A 22,317-nucleotide genomic window follows, 5' to 3' on the forward strand; every position below is an offset into this window, starting at 1 on the left:
ATTTAATTTATGATTTTAATTTTATTTTGCAGCAAAGTAAGTGTAGTCTTGGAAATAATTAGAATTAAATGTTTGGTATGGACATTTTCTTAGAGGCATTAAGAAGTATCCCGGATGTGTTCATTTTATCAACGATATTGTTTCTTACTCAATAACACAAGGGTAAAACAATTTACTTCAAGACTGAATTGAAACAGATTCCTATGATCTAAATTAGAAATATCCTCATCTTCAAATCCAAATATTTATAAAAAAAACTTCTGAGACGGAACGATAATAATCCAGGGATCAATTCAGTGAACAAAAAAGTAGAAATCCAAGCGAAGATTGAAGGGTTGGCTTATCCTTCCGAAATGATCAGCTTCAAGTTGTCGTGACGTGTTGTAACCAACGCAGTAACGATTTGATTATTACTGTGCTGAAGTGTTGATATTAGACAGCATTCACTAAAGTGTTGATATTATACAGCATTCACAAAAGTGTAACGTTAAGTAGTGGTATTGCATGAATGCTTAAACTTTTACCACAAGCTTAAGAGTACTTGGTGCAGTTTATGTGACAAATGTACATTTCCCCCCAGACATTTGTAATACAGATCTAGAAGATGATGAAAATTCTACAAAAGAATGTATGATAAACAACAAACTGTTAATGTTGATCAAGTGGTGCTTTGTGAAAAGAAATGTACTTAACAACCCAACTTAAGCTTACTTGCCATATTTATGTTATAATTGGTTATTAAGTACATATTATCAAAAAAAGAAAATGGAAGATGGTGTTCTATTGTGTTTTTATGAATTAAAGCCTTTTTTAAAGTTTTATTTCTTTGTGTATAAATATTTCTTGAAAATTGTGCATTCCTGTTTCAGCTATGTTGAACAAAGTTTAACTATGTCATAGTTCATTCATTAAAGTTTGAGATAAATCATTACTTTTTACAAATCTGCTTTTTAACTTTAAAAGTTTTCATAATTTATGCTCTAACGAAACTGTTATAAGCCTTCGGCTGAAAGTCGTAGTCTTTTAAGTTTTTCTTTTGTTTATTAAATTATAAGCTTTGATAATAATGTGAAGACTCTTCATCAGTATATGTATATGCTTGGAAATTCTGTTGGGGACTTTCTCAATGATGTCTATAGATTTTGATCAATACTCACACAAGACAAGTGTAATTGTAATTATTATATTGTCAAATGTGAAAAATATATAGTTTGTAATCCTCCTTATATCAAGCAGCATTAATAATTTCTAGTCTTGTTCATGGAAGATACATTGTCATTTTATGATGAGATAATAGAATACTTTGTTAACATGATTACAGTTTTACAAAGTAAACATCCATATGAAAAAATTAGAATTCACTGCCAGTCATTTCATGAATGTCTTGTACTTTTAACCAATTTGCATATTTCAAGTTTATACTCAAAATAACATGTTAAATATATTTTCAAATATTTTATCAGTGGAGTAATATTATTTGAATACAAAGAATTATGGATGTATTTTTGGTGTTCAAAATTTTGATTCTTTTTCTATTACAAAATGTACTTGAATTTTAAATCCTACTTGTTGCATTGAAGACCTGTGATCTTCTGCTGTTGTCTGCTCTATGGTCGGGTTGTTTTCTCTTTGGCACATTCCCCATTTCCATTCTCAATTTTATTGTTAAAGAATCATCAATATTCTCTTCATATGGAAACAAATGCTATAGAACAGTGTGTATTTTTACAAAATTGACACAGTTCATAGATTTAAGGATTTCCTATTGTATATGCCAACTTATTTATTATTATTTCAATTTCATAAAAGAAAACATTTATTCATTTCTCATAACATTGTAAAGTCCATTACTCATGCCTCTTCATCCCATTTTACATAGAATGCTATAAGATTGAAAGGATTTTATTCCAATGACATTGATATTTATTTTTATGGCTATTTTGTGCATTTTTTCCTTTGATCTTTTTTTGTGATAATTTTTCATATCATGCTACTCACTTGATATGGAAAATTATCGCTAGAAACTAAGCAGGCATGTGGCGTTGCTAACGAAATTGACATGAAATTGACAACGTTGTCATAGGTAAAATAGCGATAAACAGATTATCATTGATCATCTCAACTCGATTGCTTTTCTCGCTATAAGTACATCACACATAGTACCTTGATTGAAACTGGTATATCAGTATTATTTTTATTTCTATTGTTTGTTATTGCACATATAAATTAATATTCAGTTTTTATACGACCGCAAAATTTGAAAAATTTTTCATCGTATATCGCTATCACGTTGGCGTCGTCGTCTGCGTCGTCGTCGTCGTCCGAATACTTTTAGTTTTCGCACTCTAACTTTAGTAAAAGTGAATAGAAATCTATGAAATTTTAACACAAGGTTTATGACCACAAAAGGAAGGTTGGGATTGATTTTGGGAGTTTTGGTCCCAACATTTTAGGAATTAGGGGCCAAAAAGGGCCCAAATAAGCATTTTCTTGGTTTTCGCACTATAACTTTAGTTTAAGTTAATAGAAATCTATGAAATTTTGACACAAGGTTTATCACCACAAAAGAAAGGTTGGGACTGATTTTGGGAGTTTTGGTTCCAACAGTTTAGGAATTAGGGGCCAAAAAAGGGCCCAAATAAGCATTATTATTGGTTTTCGCACAATAACTTTAGTTTAAGTAAATAGAAATCAATGAAATTTAAACACAATGTTTATTACCACAAAAGGAAGGTTGGTATTGATTTTGGGAGTTTAGGTCCCAACAGTTTAGGAATTAGGGGCCAAAAAGGGACCCAAATAAGCATTTTTCTTGGTTTTCGCACCATAACTTTAGTATAAGTGAATAGAAATCTATAAAATTTAAACACAAGGTTTATGACCATAAAAGGAAGGTTGGTATTGATTTTGGGAGTTTTGGTCCCAACAGTTTAGGAATAAAGGGCCCAAAGGGTCCAAAATTAAACTTTGTTTGATTTCATCAAAAATTGAATAATTGGGGTTCTTTGATATGCCGAATCTAACTGTGTATGTAGATTTTTAATTTTTGGTCCCGTTTTCAAATTGGTCTACATTAAGGTCCAAAGGGTCCAAAATTAAACTTAGTTTGATTTTAACAAAAATTGAATCCTTGGGGTTCTTTGATATGCTGAATCTAAAAATGTACTTAGATTTTTTATTATTGGCCCAGTTTTCAAGTTGGTCCAAATCGGGGTCCAAAATTAAACTTTGTTTGATTTCATCAAAAATTGAATAATTGGGGTTCTTTGATATGCCAAATCTAACTGTGTATGTAGATTCTTAATTTTTGGTCACGTTTTAAAATTGGTCTACATTAAAGTCCAAAGGGTTCAAAATTAAACTAAGTTTGATTTTAACAAAAATTAAATTCTTGGGCCTCTTTGATATGCTGAATCTAAACATGTACTTAGATTTTTGATTATGGGCCAAGTTTTCAAGTTGGTCCATATCAGGATCCAAAATTATTATATTAAGTATTGTGCAATAGCAAGAAATTTTCAATTGCACAGTATTCAGCAATAGCAAGAAATCTTCAATTGCACAGTATTGTGCAATAGCAAGAAATCTTCAATTGCACAGTATTGTGCAATAGCAAATATTTTCAATTGCACAGTATTGCACAATAGCCAGAAATATCTAATTGCACAATATTGTGCAATAGCAAGAAATTCCAATTGGATTTCAATTGGAGTTATCTTTCTTTGTCCAGAATAGTAGTTGAATCAACTTAAATCATTGTTTTATACAATATACAATGTATATTCACTTTTGCTACCAACTGATAGATTAAAACAATCTTTACCATTCAGTAATAACAAGCACTTTTTTTACATTTTAATTTTTTATGATGTATTTAAATGAGTAGTTATTGTTGCAAACTTCATTAGAAATTTGAATTGAGATCAGTTTTGAAATAAGGGATAGGGGGATGTGAAAAAAAAATTGGGGGGTCAATTTTTTTCATTTCAGATTTCATAAATAAAAAGAAAATTTATTCAAACATTTTTTTGAGAGGATTAATATTCAACAGCATAGTGAATTGCTCAAAGGCAAAACAAAAATTTTAAGTTCATTAGACCACATTCATTCTGTGTCAGAAACCTATGCTGTGTCAACTATTTAATCACAATCCAAATTTAGAGCTGAATCCAGCTTGAATGTTGTGTCCATACTTGCCCCAACCGTTCAGGGTTCAACCTCTACGGTCGTATAAAGCTGCGCCCTGCGGAGCATCTGGTTACATATAGAATCGTAGAAATAAAAAGGAGATGTCAGATATATCTTTCAATAGGAGACGATTTCCTTTCTTTTGAAGGTCAAACAATTGTGTCACATTGGAGTGTGGTCTTCATTGATGAGTTAATTTATTGTAGGGTCAAGATGACCTCACTAGGTCAGAACTGTCACAAAATAATGTTTTCTAACACATTTTGCATTATTATATAGCTAAGTTAAGATATGTTTCGATATAAGAGAAAAAATAGAGTATACCGTATCTTAATTTGTTATTATTTTGATGTATTACTCAAAATCGTACTAAGCTTGTTTAGGCTATAAGATTTATTGCAGTATTGTATGAATTTTGCAAGTCTTTTTAGATCTTATAACTATTTCATGTTGTTTTTTTTCGCAACAAAAAAGATGAAAAAACTGTTCTGTTGTGACAAGTTTTAAGAAATCATTCAAAACATTGAATTTTATTTATAACATACATGTTTTATGTAATTTAGTTGTAACTTGAACAAGTATAAATTTTGTATTGACTGCAACATTAATGATAAACTTCTTAACATGTAGTTCACAAATTATATTTGCTGTCATAAACTGAGCAAATACAAAAAAATCTTGTGAATTTTTACCATTAAAATGTAATATCCTTAATGTACTGTACTCAAAGAACTAATACTTGAAGGGAAAAACAAGGTTAGTTTCTGAAATTTTGTTTGATTATAATGGTTAAGATAGATGATTTTTGTTTGAAACAGAAATCCTGTATAATGTCATACCATATTTGTTGTTAAATGTGTTTAAACCATTTTTACTGTTATTTCTAATTTATTTTGTTTATGCTATCATTAAAAATAGATAATATTTGTACTTTGTTTCTTATTGTTCATAATGGAAAACAAAAACTGTTGCTTCACAACTGGCAATCCATATTTGAACCAAAACTGTTTATTTGTACTGCAGTTTATTTATGCCAATAGTACAATCAAACCAGTTTAATATTATAACCATATTGATACACAATACAATGGAATATTATGTGTTTGCCATACAAGCCATCCATAAAACCAGTTTTTATCTGCCATTTTCTACATAAGAAAATGTCTGTACCAAGTCAGGAATATGACAGTTGTTATCCATTCGTTTGATGTGTTTGAGCTTTTGACTTTGCCCTTTGATTTGGGGACTTTCTGGTTTTACTTTGCCCTTTGATAAGGGACTTTCTGGGTTGAATTTGCCCTTTTATTTGGGGACTTTCTGGTTTGACTTTGCCCTTTTATTTGGGACTTTCTGGTTTGAATTTGCCCTTTTATTTGGGGACTTTCTGGTTTGACTTTGCCCTTTTATTTGGGGACTTTCTGGTTTGACTTTGCCCTTTTATTTGGGACTTTCTGGTTTGACTTTGCCCTTTTATTTGGGGACTTTCTGGTTTGACTTTGCCCTTTTATTTGGGACTTTCTGGTTTGACTTTGCCCTTTGATTTGGGACTTTCTGGTTTGACTTTGCCCTTTTATTTGGGGACTTTCTGGTTTGACTTTGCCCTTTTATTTGGGACTTTCTGGTTTGACTTTGCCCTTTGATTTGGGACTTTCTGGTTTGAATTTTCCTGGGAGTTTGGTATTATTTATTTTCACTTTTCACAGATGTGCATAAAAATAAAAATTAATTTATATCTGTCCGCCTTTAATTTCAAATAGGTTGATCAGAAAATTACGGAAATGATGGTTGAATAAGTTATTTCTGGACATGTCAATTCCGGTTTTGGAAGATAGCTTAGACAGATTTCCAAAAATATAAAAAATGTAGAAAAAAGGAAATATTTTAAGTAACTTCCAGTACCAGTCATATGATTTTTTATCAATAGTTTCTAAAATGTATTGTTTCTATGTACTTTCACATGAAATAAGGAAGATGATTACTGTGAAATTCTGTTGTGTGGTTTCAGAGGAGCTGTGATGACAAACTGTTGAAGTAGTTTATTCAGTTCAAAGGGGCATAACCTCTAAAATACAAAGATTCCTGATAATCTGTCGTGGTTTCAGAAAATATGATGACAAGAACTGGACTGACAGAAGGATAGACGACTCAAAAAATTATATCCTATACAACTTAGTTGCATTGGGTCTAATTAACATAACACTACATATGAAATGTCGCCGCGATATAGCCTTTTGTGCTAATGCGGCGTAAAGCAACCAACAATCAATCAATCATATGAAATGTGATGAACCTTGTACTTTCAGAGGATCCAGTTGTGTTATCAAATTATAAAGTAAAACAGAGTGTAATTATATTTATTTCTTTACTCACACCACTATAAAGATGATGCTTAGATTGGGAGTCTTCTGTCTTCAAATTTTTAGGCCATTTTCCATATTTCTTAAAGGGGCACTAGCTGTCAAATTCATGGTCACCAATTTGACTTAAATTCTCATAGTTGATTTATAACAATGTAAAACATTTATCCAAACTATCAAAAGTCTAAAATAAACAGTTTACAGAGCATGGGGTAGATAATATATAGGTTCGTTTCGTGTGTATTTTAGTCCAGACGCCATCTAATTAACTATGGATTTGACCTCAGATGACCATATAAGCGATGTAAACATAAATAAAGAGATGAATAGATTAAACCAACACGTGCAATTGGATTTTTATAGGTCTGTTTGATTTTATTTTATACATTAAAAATAGATGTTTCTCATCAGGGCCGTAACTACATTGAGGCAAATGAGGCAAATGCCTCATGTAAAAAAATTTTAAAAAAAAATGAAACAAAAGGTTTTCATATCAAATTGTTTTCACGGAAAGTGTCTTGCAAGAAGCAAGTTCTCTTCACTATCTGGTGTATCCCCTGGATGTTTTTCGTTATCCATGTTTCTATTTTCCTTTTAGTTTTCAGAGTTGATGGTCTATTGTTTGTACTTCTGTGTTCTGGGTTTGTCTTTTGTTCATTTATTGTCCTACTTTATGACTATAGTCTGAGCGTTGATTTTCATTTGTAAACGTAGTTTTGCAATGTTGCATGTCCACCGCTGTCAAGAATTGTGCGAAAAATTTATTTTAAGAACATGCGATGCTACTCAGGGGACACACAAAAAATTGTCCTTTCTTCGTGGATAATTGAAATTAATATCAAAGAATACAAAACAGTTTGTTTTATTGTAAATAAAACTAGATAGCTGACAAGGTTTGAATTAAAGTAAGGTCACATATTTCCCGGTATCAAATAATTTGAAGAAAAAAAACAAGGTATTGCCATATATGACCTTTAACATTGAAAGGTTAAACTTGCATTAAGTCGTGTTGAGACCCTTTAACAGATAATAAAGGAGTATGGGGACATAATCACACACAAAGTCACTATATTTAAATCTAGTCATAAAAAAATCACCAAAGTCTAATCACAATACAAGACAAGAACAGACAGACAGACAGATACGGTATTAATAATTATGAGAATTACGATTTTTGCTTTATCCTACATATCGGTCTTTTAATGTTGTCTCTAATACCTAAAAGTCTTAAACTACAATGAATCTTTGTTTTTGCTTTGGGACCTGATTGTCGAAAAAAAATATCTTGCGTTATTTTTCTCAGAGCTTCTGGGGCCCCCAGACCCCTCGCCCAAAATTTTTCGCCTCGCTCCGCTCGGCGAATATATTTTGCCTCAATTTTAACAGAGGCTAGTTACGGCCCTGCTCATTGTATTTAACCGTATAAGAATGATTTTATGTGCATCAAATTAGTAATCAAATGATTTACCGTAGTTTCACTTTCATTGTTGACATTCTTTTTTCTTTAAATAACAAGTACACGTACAATGCATGCGTTGTCAATCTCTAGTTAGGGGTTAAATTGAAGTTCACATGAATACGGATTTAAAGAGGTCGACTCATTCACTTGCAAGTGAATTACTAATTATCAATGTTTCTTATCGTAATTTGACAAAATTGAACCTTTTTGGCTGCAAAAAGCGAATTGTTATTTCACTATATCACATTCATTATTGATTGAACAAAAAAAATCAAACTTTAGATTTTTTATATATCTCGTAGCTAGTGCCCCTTTAAATCGTCTTCAACATGTTTGAAATATTTGCTACTGGTAGTTCAGCAATCAACAATCAGTCAATATTTGTTCACTCATTCTTCTCTATTCTATATATAGTAGCACCAAATAAATTTATATTATTTCTTTACACATTTTTTTATGACCCCAAAAAAAAATTTACGTCTTATAATAATTCTCATTTCAGATTTCAGAAATTAAAATGAAAATTTCTTCAAATTTTCTTTTCGAGGGGATTAATATTCAAAATCATGATGTATTGCTCAAAAGCAAAAATAAATTAAGTTCATTAGACTACATTCATTCTGTGTCAGAAACCTATGCTGTGTCAACTGTTTTAATCACAATCAACAATTCAGAGCTGTATCAAGCTTGAATGTTGTGTCCATACTTACCTCAACTGGTCAGGGTTCGACATCTGCTGTTGTATAAAGCTGCACCTTGTGGAGCATCTGGTTTTAATTCAGACCCGATTACATACTGATTAAGTATGACTTGTCATTTACTAATACACTGTAGTCCCTTGTCTTACATATTTCATGTAAAGAAAACTAACTCTAGCTCAAATCAATTTATAAGTCAACGTGTATTTAACGAGCAATTTTTCTGGCGGAAAACAGAATATAAAATATACACAAAAGATAAATATTCAACTAAAGATTTCTTCAAACCCAAACTTATGTTACTTTATAGTGCATTTCGAGCATTTGTTTTTTATGCTGCTTTCCTTGTCATTTAAACGTAAGTATGGCGTTTTTGCAAAATAAGGAATTATGGTACAATTGTTCAAAATATGGAGTCCTGCACATCCGTAACTATGATGGATTCAAAATTACAATATAAATGGTCAGCTACTATTGAGGGCAACCTACCTTTAAACATATTTAACCTTGCTACATTCTTGTGTCTGTCCCAAGTCAGCCTGTAGTTCTGCAGTTGTCATTGCATCATGTCTTTCATATTTGTATTTCTTCAACTGTCTTGTTATAGATTAGACCTTTAGTTTTCTCAATTGAAGTGTTTCATATTTTTCATGTTGGGGCCTTTTATAGACAACTATATAGTATAAGGGTTTTCTCATTATTGAAGCCTGTAAGGTTGTCTATCATTGCTTACATTCAATTCATTTGAACTCGGGTTGATGGGGTTTTTTTGGCAATCATACATCTCAATTGTTTTTGTCTGAGAGCTTTTCGTCTAACGGTTTTGAGGGGAGTTGTGTTCAGCTATAAAAAAAAAAGTTGGATACTGAAATAATACAGTACAGATCTAATGAAACAGTTTCCAAAAATCATTATACATTCAGTTCTTGTATATCTCTCTAAATTTTTTTTGAGAAATTTTCCTGTTGTTTTTTTTGTCAGTACAGAAAAACGTCTTTTAAAGTACTTTATAAACAGCATCTTATTTACAAGAATCATTTATAACTGAATTTTGTGTACTATAAGGGGAAATCCACTTCATTAGAATCAATGAGGCTGTATATATAATATTGATTAGATGTATCATAACATCATGGCAATTTAATAAATACTACAAAACCATTATAAATCATTTATACTTTAATGAATATGCTAATGATATAAACAAGTGATAAGTGAATATAATTATATTTTGTCATGAAAAACAACTATCACAGACTTCCAAGAAAAAAATATATTTCTAAAAAAAAAAGAAGAGGAGTTTATTTGTTTTAAAGCCAATGCATATTTATTCAACATGTAAAATAAATGACACAATATCAGTCCAGCTAATGCTGTTAGTATATCTTAGATAATATGACAATAACATGAAATAATGCACTGGAAAATGTATAAATAAAATTATTACATCAAGATGGATTTTTAAACCTCATAAATAAGTACTTTTAGCAGATTTAGGTAAATTCATACAAGTAGACCATAAAACATAAATAATTTAAGAATAAGAATTATAAAAATATAATTCAAACATATTTTCTATTTTACGAGCTAATGCTGCATAAACAATCAATTGGACCATTTTAATACATTGAGTAAAATAAAAACATTTTTGTCCCTTGAAACAAGACCATGTAATACTTTGACAACAGGTTTAAACTATTTATAAAAAGATATATACCGTATCTTAACAACACTCAATAATAATACTTGAAGAGTTTTTGATCTATACGTAATGCTGATTTTATTAGATATTTTTTTTACTTATAATAAATGAAAAGAAATATATACCATTATAGTTAATACTTGTAAAGTGAAATTGTTAAAAAGAATAAAATGCTGACAAAGTTCTTCTTTATTATAAAATTGTTTAAAGTATCTTTTTTCTTCCTTCATATCATATCTTCCATATTATGTTATACATTTTATATTTTTTCAAAGACTTGGTTATTCACGATAAAAAAATAATCTGACAGTTTGAAATATTTCAAACCAATAAACTTGTACCCACATATTTAATCTTCCGTTTTATTTTATGCATTTTACATTTTTTCAAAGGCATGTTTTTTTAAATATAACAAAAAAAAATAAAATCTGACAGTTTGAGATAAATTAACCCTTTGAACTTATATTCTCTGCTTGAAGAATGTCTTCCCTTTCAAGTGTAGTTCTTGTTCATATTTCTCTGAATCTCTAGCTATCTGGTTCTGTAATGCCTTTTGTCTGACCTGTAAAAGTAAATCACATGATCTAAGGGAGATAACTCTGGAGAATCTACATCAATTGTATTTTTAAAAGAGATTCAAGAAAAAGAAAAATGGATATCGATAATACAAAAACATTGCCATTGAACCTGTTTACTGCAACAACAAAAATGCAATGATTTTATCATTTAGTTATATAATAAATAAAGCATACACAATGAAGTTTGATTTAGCAATCTTTAAAAATAAGGAATATCAAAATATAAAACTATTACTGTCAGTGATCAGAATATAATAAAGCTATTTATTTTGACAAAATGATGCGAATCCATATCATATCATTGTTTCATCTCAAATTAAAACATTCACACAGTTATATGTTTGCAAATTGATTTTTTCTTTTAAAACATAACAAAATAAATCATAAATGTACATGTACTTAAAACAAGCTGATTTCTGAATTTTTACAGGTGTAAAGATCTGGGCCATCTCAAACAAGTTAATAATGATAAATACAATAACTTACAGCTAAAGATGCTTTAGCAGCTAGTCTTAATTCTTCTTGAATTTTTTTGTCTTGGTGCTGTATATTTTTATTCCAACTGGCTTTTTCTAAATTTGTATGCCATCCAGCTCTCTGATTGGTTATTAATTCTCTGTTTGCAAAAGAAATGAATATCATGCATTCAATAACAAAGCAATTCTAATTACTAACACATGTCTTTACATAAGCAACATGATGGGTGTGGAGTAGGATCTCCTTACCCTTCCAAAGTTCCAAGGCACCTTAGATCACCCCCCAGTTTTTGTTGGGGTTCACGTTGCTCAGCCTTTAGTTTTCTTTGTTGTGTTTTGTGTACTATTGTTTGTTATTTTAATTATTTTTTACTTATGAGTTTGAATGTCCTTGTGGCATCAATATATCATTAGCCTCTCTTTTTACTAGTGTATTGTTGTTGTATGATGAATGTCCTTGTGGCATCAATATATCATTAGCCTCTCTTTTTACTACTGTATTGTTGTTGTTTGATGAATGTCCTTGTGGCATCAATATATCATTAGCCTCTCTTTTTACTAGTGTATTGTTGTTGTTTGAAGAATGTCCTTGTGGCATCAATATATCATTAGCCTCTCTTTTTACTAGTGTATTGTTGTTGTTTAATGAATGTCCTTGTGGCATCAATATATCATTAGCCTCTCTTTTTACTAGTGTATTGTTGTTGTTTGATGAATGTCCTTATGGCATCAATATATCATTAGCCTCTCTTTTTACTAGTGTATTGTTGTTGTTTGATGAATGTCCTTGTGGCATCAATATATCATTAGCCTCTCTTTTTACTAGTGTATTGTTGTTGTATGATGAATGTCCTTGTGGCATCAATATATCATTAGCCTCTCTTTTTACTAGTTTGATGAATGTCCTTGTGACATCAATATATCATTAGCCTCTCTTTTTACTAGTGTATTGTTGTTGTTTGATGAATGTCCTTGTGGCATCAATATATCATTAGCCTCTCTTTTTACTAGTGTATTGTTGTTGTTTAATGAATGTCCTTGTGGCATCAATATATCATTAGCCTCTCTTTTTACTAGTGTATTGTTGTTGTTTGATGAATGTCCTTGTGGCATCAATATATCATTAGCCTCTCTTTTTACTAGTGTATTGTTGTTGTTGGATGAATGTCCTTATGGCATCAATATATCATTAGCCTCTCTTTTTACTAGTGTATTGTTGTTGTTGGATGAATGTCCTTGTGGCATCAATATATCATTAGCCTCTCTTTTTACTAGTGTATTGTTGTTGTTGGATGAATGTCCTTGTGGCATCAATATATCATTAGCCTCTCTTTTTACTAGTGTATTGTTGTTGTTTGATGAATGTCCTTGTGGCATCAATATATCATTAGCCTCTCTTTTTACTAGTGTATTGTTGTTGTTTGACCAATGTCCTTGTGGCATCAATATATCATTAGCCTCTCTTTTTACTAGTGTATTGTTGTTGTTTGACAAATGTCCTTGTGGCATCAATATATCATTAACCTCTCTTTTTACTAGTGTATTGTTGTTGTTTGAAGAATGTCCTTGTGGCATCAATATATCATTAGCCTCTCTTTTTACTAGTGTATTGTTGTTGTTTAATGAATGTCCTTGTGGCATCAATATATCATTAGCCTCTCTTTTTACTAGTGTATTGTTGTTGTTTGATGAATGTCCTTGTGGCATCAATATATCATTAGCCTCTCTTTTTACTAGTGTATTGTTGTTGTTTGATGAATGTCCTTGTGGCATCAATATATCATTAGCCTCTCTTTTTACTAGTGTATTGTTGTTGTTTGATGAATGTCCTTGTGGCATCAATATATCATTAGCCTCTCTTTTTACTAGTGTATTGTTGTTGTTTGATGAATGTCCTTGTGACATCAATATATCATTAGCCTCTCTTTTTACTAGTGTATTGTTGTTGTATGATGAATGTCCTTGTGGCATCAATATATCATTAGCCTCTCTTTTTACTAGTGTATTGTTGTTGTTTGACGAATGTCCTTGTGGCATCAATATATCATTAGCCTCTCTTTTTACTAGTGTATTGTTGTTGTTGGATGAATGTCCTTTTGGCATCAATATATCATTAGCCTCTCTTTTTACTAGTGTATTGTTGTTGTTTGATGAATGTCCTTGTGGCATCAATATATCATTAGCCTCTCTTTTTACTAGTGTATTGTTGTTGTTTGAAGAATGTCCTTGTGGCATCAATATATCATTAGCCTCTCTTTTTACTAGTGTATTGTTGTTGTTTGATGAATGTCCTTGTGGCATCAATATATCATTAGCCTCTCTTTTTACTAGTGTATTGTTGTTGTTTGATGAATGTCCTTGTGGCATCAATATATCATTAGCCTCTCTTTTTACTAGTGTATTGTTGTTGTTTGATGAATGTCCTTGTGGCATCAATATATCATTAGCCTCTCTTTTTACTAGTGTATTGTTGTTGTATGATGAATGTCCTTGTGGCATCAATATATCATTAGCCTCTCTTTTTACTAGTGTATTGTTGTTGTTTGATGAATGTCCTTGTGGCATCAATATATCATTAGCCTCTTTTTTTACTAGTGTATTGTTGTTGTTTGATGAATGTCCTTGTGGCATCAATATATCATTGGCCTCTCTTTTTACTAGTGTATTGTTGTTGTTTGATGAATGTCATTGTGGCATCAATATATCATTAGCCTCTCTTTTTACTAGTGTATTGTTGTTGTTTGAAGAATGTCCTTGTGGCATCAATATATCATTAGCCTCTCTTTTTACTAGTTTGATGAATGTCCTTGTGACATCAATATATCATTAGCCTCTCTTTTTACTAGTGTATTGTTGTTGTTCGATGAATGTCCTTGTGGCATCAATATATCATTAGCCTCTCTTTTTACTAGTGTATTGTTGTTGTTCGATGAATGTCCTTGTGGCATCAATATATCATTAGCCTCTCTTTTTACTAGTGTATTGTTGTTGTTCGATGAATGTCCTTGTGGCATCAATATATCATTAGCCTTTCTTTTTACTAGTGTATTGTTGTTGTTCGATGAATGTCCTTGTGGCATCAATATATCATTAGCCTCTCTTTTTACTAGTGTATTGTTGTTGTTCGATGAATGTCCTTGTGGCATCAATATATCATTAGCCTCTCTTTTTACTAGTGTATTGTTGTTGTTCGATGAATGTCCTTGTGGCATCAATATATCATTAGCCTCTCTTTTTACTAGTGTATTGTTGTTGTTCGATGAATGTCCTTGTGGCATCAATATATCATTAGCCTCTCTTTTTACTAGTGTATTGTTGTTGTTTGACGAATGTCCTTGTGGCATCAATATATCATTAGCCTCTCTTTTTACAAGTGAATTGTTGTTGTTTGACGAATGTCCTTGTGGCATCAATATATCATTAGCCTCTCTTTTTACTAGTGTATTGTTGTTGTTTGACGAATGGCCTTGTGGCATCAATATATCAATAGCTTCTCTTTTTACTAGTGTATTGTTGTTGTTTGATGAATGTCCTTGTGGCATCAATATATCATTAGCCTCTCTTTTTACTAGTGTATTGTTGTTGTTGGATGAATGTCCTTGTGGCATCAATATATCATTAGCCTCTCTTTTTACTAGTGTATTGTTGTTGTTCGATGAATGTCCTTGTGGCATCAATATATCATTAGCCTCTCTTTTTACTAGTGTATTGTTGTTGTTCGATGAATGTCCTTGTGGCATCAATATATCATTAGCCTCTCTTTTTACTAGTGTATTGTTGTTGTTCGATGAATGTCCTTGTGGCATCAATATATCATTAGCCTCTCTTTTTACTAGTGTATTGTTGTTGTTTGATGAATGTCCTTGTGGCATCAATATATCATTAGCCTCTCTTTTTACTAGTGTATTGTTGTTGTTTGATGAATGTCCTTGTGGCATCAATATATCATTAGCCTCTCTTTTTACTAGTGTATTGTTGTTGTTTGATGAATGTCCAGTCATATTTTTTAAGACTCTGGGCATAAAACATGCATATGTAATTTCAAAATGTTGTTTTTTTTCATAAGTTTTGCGTTTCTTGCACAAAAAGAAGTTTACTGAAGACTGAACACATATAATCCATGGCATATACTGATAGATTTACCCTGCTAAAATGATGATTAGAATAACATATTGTAAGTCATTGAACCATGAAAATGAGGTCAAGATCAGGTACCAGCTTGTAGTCATATCAAATTTACAAAGATGCAGTCCAAAAAGTGTTCACTTATTTCTCAAACTAAGTAGAATGAAATTCAAAACAGTGTAGCTGTGGCCATTGATTGACACATTAAAATCATCCATTGACTGGGACAATTTACGTGAACGTTTGTCTGTAACGACCACTGTTCACGACGTACCTACGATAGACATTTAAACTGTGGGGTCACCAAAGGTTTCTTAACGCCTTTAATTATAAAATAATTCGAAAAATTAATCAGGAATAACCTTTGTGTTTTGATTTATATAATTGATATAAATCAAAATATCGTGTTATTTCTGATTAATTTTTCGAATTACTTTATATAGGTGTTGAGAACCTTTGATGACCCCATAGTTTAAGTGTCTTTAAAAAGTACATAGTGAGCATTGGTCGTTACATACAAACGTTCACCTAAATTGTCCCAGTCAATGGATGAATTTAATGTGTCAATCAATGGCCACAGCTACACTGTTTTGAATTTCATTCTATATATATATAAATAAGTTCCAGCTACAATGGTCACAATTTTAATTCAGTTTTTCTGTATAAATATGTGCTCACTATTTTGTAACAATATAAAATGTATTACTATTTCAAACTTACAATCTGACAACATTTTGTCTGTCTGCCATCATTTCATCTGTCTGTAAAAGAAAAATGATGATTAAGTAATTGAAATGTTTTTTACAACCAGTATAAACTATTTTAAGAGAATCTAGACCACATTCAATACAAAATGCTAATTAGTATATAATCACGTCAGTATATTAAGTGTAACAATGATGGATGAACATTTTCATCTTTTACTCTTCTTTTTTTTTGCTTCTTTATGACAACATATGTCACATAAGATGAAATACAAAACATATACATGTAGTCATGAACATACATGTAAACTAGCTTAAATAGTTGTAAATATAACTATAACTGTAATGTAACTAGAGGCTCTCAAGAGCCTGTATTGCTGACCTGACTCTACTTGGGTTTTTGAAATCATATAAAAACAGATAAAATTTGGCTACAAAGTAACAACACTTGGCCAGCACCTCATAAGGAAAGGACTATTCATGCTATGTTTGATTTCATTCAATTCCGTGGTTCTCTAGAAGAAGACTTTTGTATGCATTTCCCATAGGGTCCTCTGTTAAACTAAGCCCCCACACTGGCAGCCATCTTGGATGATGGATCGGAGACAAAGTAACATCACTTGGTCAGCATCACATAAGGAACATTCATACTATGTTTGGTTTCATTCCATTCAGTGGTTTGTCTAAAAGATGTCATTTGTATGAATTTCCCATAGGGTCCTATGTTAAACTAAGTCCCCCTGCTGGCGGCCATCTTGGATGATGGATCAGCTACAAAGTAACAACACTTGGTCAGCACCTCATAAGGAACATTTATGCCATGTTTGGTTTCATTCCATTCAGTGGTTCTCTAAAAGAAGTCATTTGTATGAATTTCCCATAGGGTCCTATGTTAAACTAAGTCCCCCGCTGGCGGCCATCTTGGATGATGGATCGGCTACAAAGTAACAACACTTGGTCAGCACTTCATAAGGAACATTCATGCCATATTTGGTTTCATTCCATTCAGTGGTTCTCTAGAAGAAGTCATTTGTATGCATTTCCCATAAGGTCCTATGTTAAACCAAGTCCCCCGCTGGTGGCCATCTTGGATGATGGATCAGCTACAAAGTAACAACACTTGGTCAGCACCTCATAAGGAACATTCATGCCATGTTTAGTTTCATTCCATTCAGTTGTTCTCTAGAAGACGTTCAAAATGTAAAAAGTTAACGACGACGACGGACAACAGACGACAGACGCCAAGTGATGAGAAAGGCTCACTTGGCCCTTCGGGCCAGGTGAGCTAAAAAGGTTGAAATTTTTCAAGGCAACAGAAAGGGGGATGTAAATTTGTTAGATGAAAACTGAACAACTTTCATAAACATACATGTATTAAAGTGTAACCAATAACAACCATTTAACACATGTAAGTAGTTGAATCTTTTCTTAAAGTACTAAATTGAGGTCGGGTCCTGATACAAATGTGTATGAAATAAGTTATATAGATTTCAGGAATGAATGCAATATTTTTCTGTCTATGAAGAAACAACAATTAAATTATTGTTTTGGAGATTGGACAGGTGAAAGTCAAATGACTATCAAAAACTGATATTGTCAGATGCTACATGTATATTTCAACATAGTGAATTTTATTAACAGGGGTGATAAAATTAGCATTATCATAGCTACTTTTTATGAAAACATTCATAAAACAGAGCAGAGAAAGGCACAATTTCCATAGACAATTACTTCCTCAAATAATTAGTTGCTAAAAAATATTTCTTAAACTTTTCATTTTTATATGTTTTAGAAAATGAATTATGTAGAGTATGATAAATACAAATGTACATTATACATTGTACAAACATATACATTTGGTTATGAACTGACTTTCATAGAATAAAAACTATGCTAATACAATTAAAGAATACCAAAATTAAAGGAGCTACATGTCAATTCTTTTTTATCTTTGCATTAAGTTTGCAACTTTTTGCAAAATAAGGAATTTCTATTTTAAGCCTGAAGCTAATGTGCAAAATTTTTTATCTGTATATGACTATCAGTGAGTGTATCTATTATCTAATGCTTAAAAAAAAGTAAAAACAAGCTTCAATAAAAAAAAAAATAAATAAAAAAAAAAATTCAATGACCAGTTAAATAAATCTTGTCCCACGTTACTATTCATTTCAAAGTTTGAAGACTTGCATCTGTGTGTACCTGCCTAATGGCGTTTACTTTTTTATTTAGATTTTTTTTGTGGTGAATTTTTCTGTTTAGTATAAAGCAATGTTCATAGACAAGAGCTGTCTGATTTGTTCTGATATTTAAAATTTATCCAATGGTGTTCCCTTCTACTAGAACAATTCAACAATTAAAAAATTACCACCTATAAAGGTAGGTATCTATTGATGTGAGAGTTTGAATAGTTTAAACATACTTTATTGCTTAAAATGACAAATGGATTAGACACAAGTTTTACAACTTAGTAACATCTTCTCGTAATGGACTTAATTAACTCCTCCAGCATTAATTAAATAAGTGTTTTTAACAAAATTTCAATGAAAAAAAGTTTTAAACACTATATAAAGGGAAGCAAATTTTGAGAATAAAACTCAATAAAATGTTCTTACCATTTGTGTCAAGACTTTTGTGTGAAAGTGATAAAATAGGGATTAAGCTTTGTATCTATTTGTGCAATAAATATAAATGACAAATGTAAACAAAATAAAAGCAACAGAGTAAATAAAAAGTCAAGGGTTTGTTTACATATAAATCTACATGTACATTTAGGTCATGTTTTTTGGTGTGTGTTTCCTACAAATGTACATCCATACCTCATCCTGATCAGATCCTTCATCGGAATCCTGTCAAATTGAATTCTAATAATATCAATAAACATACATAACATTGACATACAGAATGTTTGGACCAAAGTCACAGGTGGATCAAGCTTTGTGAGAAAAATTGGTTGATTATATAGGGAATCACTGATGCAAGACTGGAGCAAACCCCCCCCCCCCCCTTTTTAGGTCAGTCAGTTGGCTCCCTTATGAAAAGTTCAGGATCTACCACTGAAATTGTAAAAAAAACCTAGTGATTCATTTGTTAAATTCTGTAATGTCTGTAATACAAGTTACCAGGGGACTACAATTTTGAAAATTATTTTGAAAATTAACTGAACTACTCGTCAGCAGCCTATACATTGTATGTCCAAGCAGACACCTAAGCACTGGTCTACATGGGTAAAAAGAAGTATAGCTTTCTTACTTGTAATCTTATTTCTTTACCCAAGTTAACATAGCAGATAAGAAAATTGAATGAAAGAATATTATAATTTTAAAAATGATAAAAAGGAGAATATTGAGCTGAAAAACTGTATACTGATCATGATCATATTAACACAACTGACAAGGTCTGTTTTGGGGATAAATCAGATGGGCCCAGATAGTCCTTTTGGTGAATCCAGAAAATATATAGGTTATCTTACTGTCTTTAATTTTCCATCATAATAAATAAATTGTTCAAATAAGTGCCTATATTTGTTTGATGTTAGATAATCACGTTAATCATATATATGTAAAAAAAAAAAAGAGATGTTCCACTGAAAGTGCACATTACATACTGTTCGGACAACAACCCTAACAAGACTTTTTTTTTGTTCTCTGGTTATCATTTATAATTAATTTGTTTATATATCAAGAACCCATCATGTTCAATGGAACAATTTTATTAATTTGAGGTATCTTTTTTCACATTTAGTGTTGTATGTTTAAAGGACGTGTTATTTTTTATGTTATGCAGACTTGAATGATATTTTACATTTATTGTTCTACTATGAATAGATTTCAGACACTTGAATATGCATTGATTATTTCATATTTTTGCTGAATTAGGTTAAAAAGGTTGCAATAAAATGGGCTTTTCTCTGGTGCTATAAAGTCTTACTTTTTCGCTCTTGAAAGTGTTCCATCAGTGCGTAGAAATGTCCTCCTAACCCTGATAAAATTTTACAACTAACAGAAAAAAGTAACAATTAACCTTCTTTTAATGCCAAATTTTGTAGTCATGCTTTAAACAAACTACAAAATTTCTTAATTAATTGGCATGGCATGCAGATAAAAGAGGGGAGCTGTGCAATACGGGGTCCGTTAACATGTTAGCAACACCTCAATTTTGGCAAAAACAGTTAACAAAAAATGCAAAATTGCTGATAACAGTTAACAAAGTGGATAGAAAACAGTTAACAGCTCAAATTGATCTCAGATAACAGTTAAAAACACCTTGAAAAGGGCCAAAACAGGTTAACACAAAAAGGTTTTGTCCCCCCTCATAAAATCACCCAACAATCGCTTGGGTGTTCTTGAAATAGAAGAGTTGTCGTTTTTTTCCTTTGACAAAAAACAAATAAAAGTTCTTAGTCAGAATGTACTGATCCCGTCTTAAAAATGTATATACATCAGATATTAGGTCTTTAGTTTAGGGAAAACAACTTGGTGTGAAATGAGATTTGAGGACCTGGTTACCACTGTTCTTTTGGCTTTAATACTGATACCTGGATTCGTTCTTGTTGTCTTAGTCGTGATTCTTTAAATGCTTTTGAACCCCCTGTGTTCAGTTCATAACGTAATGATGTTGACATGCTCATCGTGATGGAGAAAAATGTGTAACTACTGTTTCCAAAAAAGAAAGCTTCTGTGGTTGCTATTGGAAAATTACAACCAAATTATACTATACGCTATAAAATATAGTTCTAAACAGTTTCATTATTCTGCTAAATCTGTAAAGTCAATCAAGTATTTTTTTTTAAATTATACATTTTATACATTTAATTGATAGCTATTCCGATATTTTTTCCACAAAAAAAACTAAAGTTTTAATAAAGAAAACATGTTTGCGTATTAATATCATCCCAAATGATACGTCTCTAGACTTTTCATTCACTAGACACATAAAGTCCGTTCAGTTGAAATCAAAGTAAAATTGCGGGAATCTTTCAAAGTACACTTTTGTATAATAATAATAATAATAATAATAAATTTTTTATCTAAAGAGGGTAACTCAATTAGAAATAGTATAATTTTCATTGAGGCCCTCAAACAAAATATATGCATACAGTTAACATTCATACATTCATACATTAAATTACAATATATATTACTAGTATATACACAATTCAATCATTGAAATATACAAAGGGAAATAAATGACAATATTTGATATAGTTTTGTTAGAGGAAAACAAATTATTTGACTTGCATATAATTTTCAAGAAAATGATTATAACTATGTTTCTTGAATAATTCCTCATTAGGACATTTTTTTATTTCGAGTGGTAAATTGTTATATACTTTGGTTGCAGAATAATGAAAAGATTTTTTTATAAAAATTTGTATTTGGTCTTGGAACAAAAAGATCATTATTCAGGGCCGTAACTACATTGAGGCAAATGCCTCATGTTTTAAATTTCAAAAAAAAAAAAAAAACAAACAAAAACAAAAGATTGTCTTCATATGATTGTCTTCATATCAAATTGTTTTCACTGAACGTGTCTTGCAAGAAGCAAGTTCTCTTCACTCTCTGATGTCGCCCCTGCATATTTTTCGTAATCCATGTTTCTATTTTACTTTTGGTTTTCAGAGTTGATGGTCTATTGTTTGTACTTCTGTGTCCCGGGTTTGTTTTTAATTAAAGTAAGACCACCAATTTCCCGGTATCAAATCATTTGTTGAAAAAACATCAATGTATTGCCATATGACCTTCTACATTCAAGGGTTAAATTTGCATTAAGTCGTGTTCAGACCATTTAACAGAAAATAAATTAATATGAAGTACACGTGCACGGGAGCTAATCGCTCACAATGTCAATGTATAGAAAAATAATACAAGTGATCAATGGTCAAAGTTTTTATTCATTTTCTTCGTCTTGATAGTTGCTGGAGGGTCTTCAATACTGAAAGAAACATAAATACCGTAAAACAAGGTCAATATGGTCCCTAGTGTCGACTTGAGCAATACTAGTATTTAACGTATATTACTGCACTAATGACTG

At 31.1% G+C, this 22,317-nt stretch overlaps 2 protein-coding genes across 6 annotated transcripts in view; one reads left to right on the top strand and one right to left on the bottom strand.

Annotated features, from left to right (window-relative positions):
- LOC143073660 (semaphorin-2A-like) overlaps window positions 1–5,114 on the top strand; it is an 84,829-nt gene extending 79,715 nt beyond the window's left edge. For all 5 annotated transcript variants that reach the window (XM_076249362.1, XM_076249361.1, XM_076249363.1 and 2 more), the window contains one exon: window positions 33–5,114. In XM_076249362.1, the coding sequence (XP_076105477.1) occupies window positions 33–62 (30 nt within the window). In that variant the 3' untranslated portion in view covers window positions 63–5,114. The remainder of the gene's footprint in view (window positions 1–32) is intronic.
- A 5,700-nt stretch (window positions 5,115–10,814) lies between these two features.
- Window positions 10,815–20,994, bottom strand: LOC143073658 (uncharacterized). Its single transcript, XM_076249359.1, has 4 exons — window positions 20,822–20,994; window positions 16,304–16,344; window positions 11,469–11,598; window positions 10,815–10,966 (listed from the first exon to the last, which is right to left on the bottom strand). Exons 1-4 carry the CDS (start codon window positions 20,912–20,914, stop codon window positions 10,865–10,867), a joined length of 366 nt encoding a protein of 121 aa, XP_076105474.1. The 5' UTR covers window positions 20,915–20,994; the 3' UTR covers window positions 10,815–10,864.
- Between the last annotated feature and the right edge of the window lie 1,323 nt (window positions 20,995–22,317).

The sequence above is a fragment of the Mytilus galloprovincialis genome, chromosome 4, assembly GCF_965363235.1.
Source record: "Mytilus galloprovincialis chromosome 4, xbMytGall1.hap1.1, whole genome shotgun sequence".
NCBI classification, from domain to species: Eukaryota; Metazoa; Mollusca; class Bivalvia; order Mytilida; family Mytilidae; genus Mytilus; species Mytilus galloprovincialis.

Bases quoted from the DNA above. Each gene is read 5' to 3' on its own strand.
- LOC143073658 (XM_076249359.1), bottom strand. From the start codon at position 20,914: ATGAGCATGTCAACATCATTACGTTATGAACTGAACACAGGGGGTTCA. The intron at 16,345-20,821 runs GTATCAGTATTA...TTTCTTTTACAG, and splicing joins GACAACAAGAACGAATCCAG to ACAGATGAAATGATGGCAGA. The intron at 11,599-16,303 runs GTAAGTTTGAAA...TTTTGCAAACAG, and splicing joins AGACAAAATGTTGTCAGATT to AGAATTAATAACCAATCAGA.